The sequence below is a fragment of the Coturnix japonica genome, chromosome 25, assembly GCF_001577835.2.
Source record: "Coturnix japonica isolate 7356 chromosome 25, Coturnix japonica 2.1, whole genome shotgun sequence".
Classification (NCBI taxonomy): domain Eukaryota; kingdom Metazoa; phylum Chordata; class Aves; order Galliformes; family Phasianidae; genus Coturnix; species Coturnix japonica.
This window is the reverse complement of record NC_029540.1, coordinates 1,545,377-1,552,835: the sequence shown is the minus strand read 5'-3', so window position 1 is coordinate 1,552,835 and position 7,459 is coordinate 1,545,377. Positions and strand designations below refer to the sequence as shown.

The following is a 7,459-nucleotide window of genomic DNA, read 5'->3' as shown; positions in this document are numbered from 1 at the left end:
GGGCCTGGGGATGCGGGGTCGGAATAGAATAGGGCCGGGAGAGCGGGGGGTCATCCGGGGGTATTGGGGGTTTTGGGGTCGGTGGGGCTGGGGGACCCGGGGTCGGTGGGGTCGGGGTCGGGGTCGGGGGGCTGACGGCGCTGTGTTGCAGAGGAGGAGCGCCGGGTGCGAGCCAACGCACGGGAGTACAATGAGAAGTTCCAGTATGCGGTGAGTGGAGACCCCCGCACCTATTCCCCACCACCCCCTATTGCCCCCCACCCACCCACCCCACACCGGCTCCTCGCTGACCCCCGGGGGGTCTGGGGGTCTCGGAGGGGTTTTGGTGCCGTTTTGGTGCCCGGCAGCTCGTTGAGGGTCACAGCTTAAAGGAGCCCGGAGTGCGGCACTGAGCTGCGGGGATGGGGGATGTGCTGCTTTCCTATGGGGGTCCTCCAGCAGACCCCAACCCCCCTCTCTGTCTGCTCCTGGAGCGGCGTTGCGGTGGGTCTGGTTCATTAACGAGTGGGTCTGGTTAATTATCGAGTGGGTCTGGTTCATTAACGAGCTTCTGGAGCTGACAGGGGGGAGGGGCAGCTCACCTTGCCCACCCCCCCCTCCCCCATCCGTGGAGGTTATTGCTGCTGCTCTGCTCCAGGCCCGGCTGCAGCACTGCAGGCTCCTGGTTAAAGGGCTGTGGGGACATGGGGACGGGTAGGAGCTCAGCCCGGAGCTGCGGGGCCTCAGCTCCTCCTGACCCTGATGGGGGTCACCGTAACCCTTTCCATCCCCAGAGTAACTGCATCAAGACCTCCAAGTACAACATCGTCACCTTCCTGCCCGTCAACCTCTTCGAGCAGTTCCAAGAAGTGGCCAACACGTATTTCCTTTTCCTCCTCATCCTACAGGTGAGTTCAGGGGGCTGGGGAGGTGGGGGGTGCAGTTTGGGGGCTATCCCATCCCTTATATCCCCCCCGTTGCCATCCACAGCTGATCCCCCAGATCTCCTCGCTCTCGTGGTTCACCACCATCGTGCCTTTGGTTCTCGTCTTAACCATCACGGCCGTCAAAGATGCCACCGACGACTACGTGAGTGCTCCCCTCATTGGTGTCAGCTCACGGCTGATGGCTGGGGGTGGGTGATGGACCCCATCCCCTGCATTGCTGACACCAACCAGCCCTTGTGCTGTGCCCAGTTCCGCCATAAGAGCGACAACCAGGTGAACAACCGGCAGTCTCAGGTGCTGATCGGCGGAGTGTGAGTGTCACAGGGTTGGAGGGACACGGTGGGGCAGCAGAGCTGGCTCTGTGTCACACTGTCCCTCTGCAGCCTCCGGCAGGAGCAATGGATGAACGTCCGCGTTGGGGACATCATCAAGCTGGAGAACAACCAGTTTGTGGCGGTGAGTTTGGCCTGGGCTGCTTGGGATTATGGACTGCTGGCACCCCCTGGGGTTGGGGTATCCCTGAGGATGGGAGCTGGGCAGCAGCAATTGGGCTATGGGGATTTATGGGCTCTTGGGGTGATGATGATGTGGTGTCCTGCTGGCCCCAGGGCTGCAGCATGGGGTGGGAGGCTTGGGATTATGGACTGCTGGCACCCCCTGGGGTTGGGGTATCCCTGAGGATGGGAGCTGGGCAGCAGTGTTTGGGCTGTGGGGATTTATGGGCTCTCGGGGTGATGATGTCTGATGTGGTGTCTTGCTGGCCCCAGGGCTGCAGCGTGGGGTGGGGGGCTTGGGATTATGGACTGCTGTCACCTCCTGGGGTTGGGGTATCCCTGAGGATGGGAGTTGGGCAGCAGCAATTGAGCTGTGGGGAGCTGTGGGCTCTTGGGGTGATGATGTCTGATGTGGTGTCTTGCTGGCCCCAGGGCTGCAGTGTGGGGTGGGGGGCTTGGGATTATGGTCTGCTGGCACCTCCTGGGGTTGGGGTATCACTGAGGATGGGAGCTGGGCAGCAGCAATTGGGCTGTGGGGAGCTGTGGGCTCTTGGGGTGATGATGATGTGGTGTCTTGCTGGCCCCAGGGCTGCAGCATGGGGTGGGGGGCTTCCCTGGGGGATGCAGAGGGGAGCTCAGTGCCAGCACAGCCTTCAGCGTGTCTCTCCTGCAGGCTGACCTCCTCCTCCTCTGCAGCAGCGAGCCCCATGGGCTGTGCTACATAGAGACCGCCGAGCTGGACGGGTAGGTGCTGTCCTCAGCCTTGGTGAGAAGGAAAAGGGGCCGTGAGCTGCTCTGCTGGGCTGGTGCTCACCCCACACCGTGCTCCTCCCTGCAGAGAAACCAACATGAAGGTGAGGCAGGCCACCCCCGTCACGTCGGAGCTGGCAGATATCAGCACACTGGCACGGTTCGATGGTGAGTGCCCAACAACTGTCCTCTGTGATGGGGCGGCCCTTGGGGTTCTTCCTCTGTCACCTGGTTTGGGTTTGGTTTGGAGAGATGAAAGCTGTCTGTGGGGTGCTGTGGTTCTGGGGTGCAAACGGGCCTGCAGAGCAAGTGGGGTGGGGTGAGGGATGGAGCTGGGGACAGGGATGGGGAAGGAGCTGGGAGCAACTGGGATGGAGGTGGGGATGGGGCTGGGAGTCACTGGGATGGAGATGGGGATGGAGCTGGAAGCAGCTGGGATAGGGCTGGGGATGGAGCTGGGAGCGACTGGGATGGAGCTGGGAGCGACTGGGATGGAGCTGGGAGCGACTGGGATGGGGATGGGGCTGAGAGTGACTGAAATGGAGCAGGGAGTGACTGGGATGGGGCTGGGAGCAGCTGGGACAGGGCTGAGGATGGAGCTGGGAGTAACTGGGATGGAGCTGGGGCTGAGAGTGACTGGGATGGAGCTGGGGACAACTGGGACAGAGCTGGGGATGGAGCTGGGGGCAGCTGGGATGGAGCTGCACAGATGCATGAGCTGATCCAAGGTGTCCTCTGTGCCCAGGCGAGGTGATCTGTGAACCCCCCAACAACAAACTGGACAAGTTTGGTGGGACGCTGTACTGGAAGGAGAACAAATACCCCCTGAGCAACCAGAACATGCTGCTGCGGGGCTGCGTGCTGCGCAACACCGAGTGGTGCTTCGGCCTCGTCGTCTTTGCAGGTGGGCTGTGAGGCCGGGCAGTGCTGTGGAGCTGGGGGTGGGGGTCTCCTGATGTCCCCTCTGGGGGGTCTCCTGATGTCCCCCCTCTGCCCCAGGTCCAGACACGAAGCTGATGCAGAACAGTGGAAGAACAACTTTCAAAAGGACAAGCATCGACCGGCTGATGAACACGCTGGTGCTCTGGGTGTGTGGAATGCAGCTGTGGGGAGGGTTGTTATGGGGCTGGGGCTCATGTCCCGTCCTGTCCCCAGATCTTTGGGTTCCTGGTGTGCATGGGTGTGATCCTGGCCATCGGCAACGCCATCTGGGAGCACGAGGTGGGCGTCTGCTTCCAGATCTACCTGCCCTGGGACGAGGGGGTGCACAGCGCCGTCTTCTCCGGCTTCCTCTCCTTCTGGTCCTACATCATCATCCTCAACACCGTGGTGCCCATCTCTCTCTATGTGAGGTAGGGGCAGGGCTGTGGGGCTGGGCTGGGGGCTGCAGGGGGTGGGCTCTGCTAGCAGAGGGGGCCTCTGGAGAGGGGAGGAGGAGATGGGGACCCCGGGGCAGGGCTGCGTGCAGGGTGGGTGCGGGCTGCTCTGCTGGAGATGGGCTGCATCTGCCCTGGGGGTTCTCAAAGGCCAGAGACCCCGTGGGTCCGTGGCCCCCCCACCCCCCTGGCTGCATCTGTCTGGCTGCTCCTGTCTCCCTGCCCTGGCTGCACGCTGGTTATTTTGCTCTGCCCTCCCGCAGCTCCCAGGCTCCTGCACTGTCCCCTTCTCTCTCTCTTTTAATTTCTCTCTCTTTTCGTTCCCCAGCATGGGTTCTGTCACCCTTAGCCCCGAGGTAAGAACGTGTCACCCCCACCCCTCCCACTAGCTCGTTGCTGTCTGCCCTGGGGGCTGGGGGGTGGTTTGGGGGTGTGCGAGATGCCCGGGGAGCCCCGCAGTCCCAGCCCTGCATCCCGAGCTGTGGCAGTGGCTGTTGGCAGGAGTGGGTTTGAGCTCAGCCCTGGGGAAGGGCACGGGGCAGTGGGTGCTGGGGAGCCCTGGGTGTGTGTGTTGGGGGGGCTGTGTGCCCCTCACTGTCTCAGTGCTGTGTTGCTCTGCCTTCTGACCCCCATTCCCCCGCCCCACAGCGTGGAGGTGATCCGCCTCGGGCACAGCTACTTCATCAACTGGGACAAGAAGATGTACTGTGCCAAGCGCCGGACGCCGGCCGAGGCGCGGACCACTACCCTCAACGAGGAGCTGGGGCAGATCGAGTACATCTTCTCCGACAAGACTGGCACCCTCACCCAGAACATCATGGTCTTCAGCAAGTGCTCTGTGAACGGGCACAGCTACGGTGAGCGCTGGGTGTCCCATGGGGTGCTGGTGCCCCACCGCCCCTCCTGCCTTGGGGTCTCCATCTGCTTCTGGGGGAGCTGGGGAGGCTCAGGGGGGAACCACCTCAATGCTGCAGGGCTGTGCTGCCCCACGGCAGTGCTGTGTGTGGGTGGCATTAGGCCTGCAGTGCTCAGCCCCTTGGTTCACCCCACGGCCCATTTTGCAGGCGACGTGCAGGACGTGCTGGGTCACAAAGTGGAGCTGGGAGAGGTGAGGGTGCTGCGCCCAGCCCTGGGCTGTGGGTTGCTGTGTGCTGTGGGGTGACCCCTCCTCGGTCCCTGCCAGAGGCCGGAACCCGTTGACTTCTCCTTCAACCCATTGGCGGATCCGGGATTCCAGTTCTGGGATCCCAGCCTGCTGGAGGCTGTCAAGCTGGGAGACCCCCACGTGCACGAGTTCTTCCGCCTGCTCTCACTTTGCCACACCGTCATGTCCGAGGAGAAGAGTGAAGGTGGGTGAGGAGGGACAGGGCTGCCCACACAGTGTGAGAAGTGGCACCGAGCCCCTGATGTTCCCTGTCCCCAGGGGAGCTGTACTACAAGGCACAGTCCCCAGACGAGGGGGCATTGGTCACAGCTGCCAGGAACTTTGGCTTCGTGTTCCGGTCCCGTACACCTAAAACCATCACAGTGCACGAGCTGGGCCGAGCCATCACCTACCAGCTGCTGGCCATCCTGGACTTCAACAACATCCGCAAGCGCATGTCTGTCATTGGTGAGAGCAGGCCTGGGGGCTTTGGGGGTGGGCTGCAGTGGGGTTTAGGGTTTAAGGTTTAGGTTTGAAGGTTTTTTAGGGTTTAAGGTGTAGGGTATAAGGTTTAGGTTTGAAGGTTTTAATGGTTTTAGGTTTAAGGTTTTTTAGGGTTTAAGGTTTAGGTTTGAAGGTTTTAAAGGTTTTAGGTTTAAGGTTTTTTAGGGTTTAAGGTTTAGGTTTTAAGGTTTTTTAGGGTTTAAGGTGTAGAGTTTAAGGTTTAGATTTGAAGGTTTTAAAGGTTTTAGGTTTAAGGTTTTTTAGGGTTTAAGGTTTAGGTTTGAAGGTTTTAAGGGTTTTAGGTTTAAGGTTTTGTAGGGTTTAAGGTGTAGGGTTTAAGGTTTTTTAGGGTTTAAGGTTTAGGTTTGAAGGTTATTTAGGGTTTAAGGTTTAGGGTTTAAGGTTTTTTAGGGTTTAAGGTTTAGGGTTTAAGGTTTAGCTTTTCCCAGCCTGATGCCAGGGAACAGCACTCCATGGTGTGGAGATACTGCAGGGATGGGGTTGGGGCTTGGAGGAGGGTTCAGCCTGTCCCACCCCCCCATTCCCACAGTGCGCAGCCCTGAGGGCAAGATCCGTCTGTACTGCAAAGGCGCTGACACCATCCTGCTGGAGCGCCTGCAGCCCTCCAACCAGGACCTGACCAACGTCACCACGGACCACCTGAATGTGAGTGGGGTGGGGGGCAACAGATGGGGCTGTGGGGGCTGCATCTTGTGGGTATCAAGGTGTGGGGGTGCTGTTGGGGTCTGTCTGTGCCCAGCTGTGTCTGTTCGCAGGAATATGCCGGTGAGGGGCTGCGAACGCTGGTGTTGGCCTGCAAGGACCTGGAGGAGAGCTACTATGAGGACTGGGCTGAGCGGCTGCGCCGTGCCAGCGGAGCCCCCGAGGCTCGTGAGGATCGTATGGCCCGGCTCTATGATGAGGTGGAGCACGACATGACGGTGTGTGGGCTGGGGATGTGGGGAGGAGGATGGGGTGGCTGAGAGCAGCCTGTGCTGAACCCCCAACCTGTCCTGGTCCTACAGCTGCTTGGAGCCACGGCTATTGAGGACAAACTGCAGCAGGGCGTCCCCGAAACCATCGCCATCCTGACGCTGGCCAACATCAAGATCTGGGTGCTGACGGGGGACAAGCAGGGTGAGGCACAGCGCTGCTGGAGATGGGGGTGTTTGTGGGCCAGGTCCCATCTGCGAGGGCAGGGATGTGGGGCACACGTTGCCCCCTGCTCAGCCCCACGTTCCCCTTCAGAAACAGCGGTGAACATCGGCTACTCCTGCAAGATGCTGACAGACGACATGACGGAGGTGTTCGTGGTCACGGGCCACACCGTGCTGGAGGTGCGCGAGGAGCTCAGGTGAGGATGGAGATGTGGGGCTGCACCCCACAACTGGGGGTGCTCAGAGCAGACCCCCCCCCCCATCCAACCACCCCTCATTCATTCCTCAGGAAAGCCCGGGAGAAGATGATGGATGGATCACGCTCTATGGGCAACGGCTTCTCCTACCAGGAGAAACTCTCCTCTTCAAAGCTCACCTCCGTGCTGGAAGCCATCGCGGGTGAATACGCTCTGGTCATCAACGGGCACAGCCTGGTAGGGAATGACAAGCTGGACACAGTGCCCTGCCTGCTGTGGGTCCGATCCCCCTCTAACTGTGGGTCTGGTGCCCCCCTGGCTGTGGGTCTGTCCTCACGTGGCCCCACGCTCCCATCCCAGGCCCACGCATTGGAGGCAGACATGGAGGTGGAGTTCTTGGAGACGGCGTGCGCCTGCAAGGCCGTCATCTGCTGCCGTGTGACGCCCCTGCAGAAGGCTCAGGTGGTGGAGCTGGTGAAGAAGTACAAGAAAGCTGTGACCCTGGCCATTGGAGATGGTGCCAATGATGTCAGTATGATCAAAAGTGAGTCCTGGGAGGGGGCCGGGTCCCTTTGTGCTGCTGTCCCATCCCTGCTGTGGTGCCACCCCTGTGCCGCTCACCCTGTGCCCCTCTTCCGCAGCCGCACACATCGGGGTGGGCATCAGCGGGCAGGAGGGCATCCAGGCGGTGCTGGCCTCCGACTACTCCTTCTCACAGTTCAAGTTCCTGCAGCGCCTTCTCCTGGTGCACGGCCGCTGGTCCTACCTCCGCATGTGCAAATTCCTCTGCTACTTCTTCTACAAGAACTTTGCCTTCACTATGGTCCACTTCTGGTTCGGCTTTTTCTGTGGCTTCTCAGCTCAGGTGGGTGAACTCTGCGGGCTGAGCCCCCCCCATCCCCACAGCCCCC

General features: G+C 60.7%; 1 protein-coding gene across 1 annotated transcript in view; it reads left to right on the top strand.

Annotated features, from left to right (window-relative positions):
• Positions 1-7,459, top strand: part of ATP8B2 (ATPase phospholipid transporting 8B2) — a 10,556-nt gene that overhangs the window by 1,129 nt on the left and 1,968 nt on the right. Inside the window, exons 2-22 of the mRNA XM_015884509.2 lie at positions 152-210; positions 774-887; positions 970-1,068; positions 1,176-1,237; positions 1,310-1,382; positions 2,094-2,164; positions 2,259-2,338; positions 2,916-3,074; positions 3,170-3,258; positions 3,326-3,522; positions 4,195-4,403; positions 4,611-4,654; positions 4,730-4,895; positions 4,970-5,158; positions 5,745-5,860; positions 5,971-6,135; positions 6,220-6,331; positions 6,443-6,548; positions 6,641-6,785; positions 6,909-7,092; positions 7,190-7,413. Of these exons, the coding sequence (XP_015739995.2) occupies positions 152-210; positions 774-887; positions 970-1,068; positions 1,176-1,237; positions 1,310-1,382; positions 2,094-2,164; positions 2,259-2,338; positions 2,916-3,074; positions 3,170-3,258; positions 3,326-3,522; positions 4,195-4,403; positions 4,611-4,654; positions 4,730-4,895; positions 4,970-5,158; positions 5,745-5,860; positions 5,971-6,135; positions 6,220-6,331; positions 6,443-6,548; positions 6,641-6,785; positions 6,909-7,092; positions 7,190-7,413 (2,663 nt within the window). The remainder of the gene's footprint in view (positions 1-151; positions 211-773; positions 888-969; positions 1,069-1,175; positions 1,238-1,309; positions 1,383-2,093; positions 2,165-2,258; positions 2,339-2,915; positions 3,075-3,169; positions 3,259-3,325; positions 3,523-4,194; positions 4,404-4,610; positions 4,655-4,729; positions 4,896-4,969; positions 5,159-5,744; positions 5,861-5,970; positions 6,136-6,219; positions 6,332-6,442; positions 6,549-6,640; positions 6,786-6,908; positions 7,093-7,189; positions 7,414-7,459) is intronic.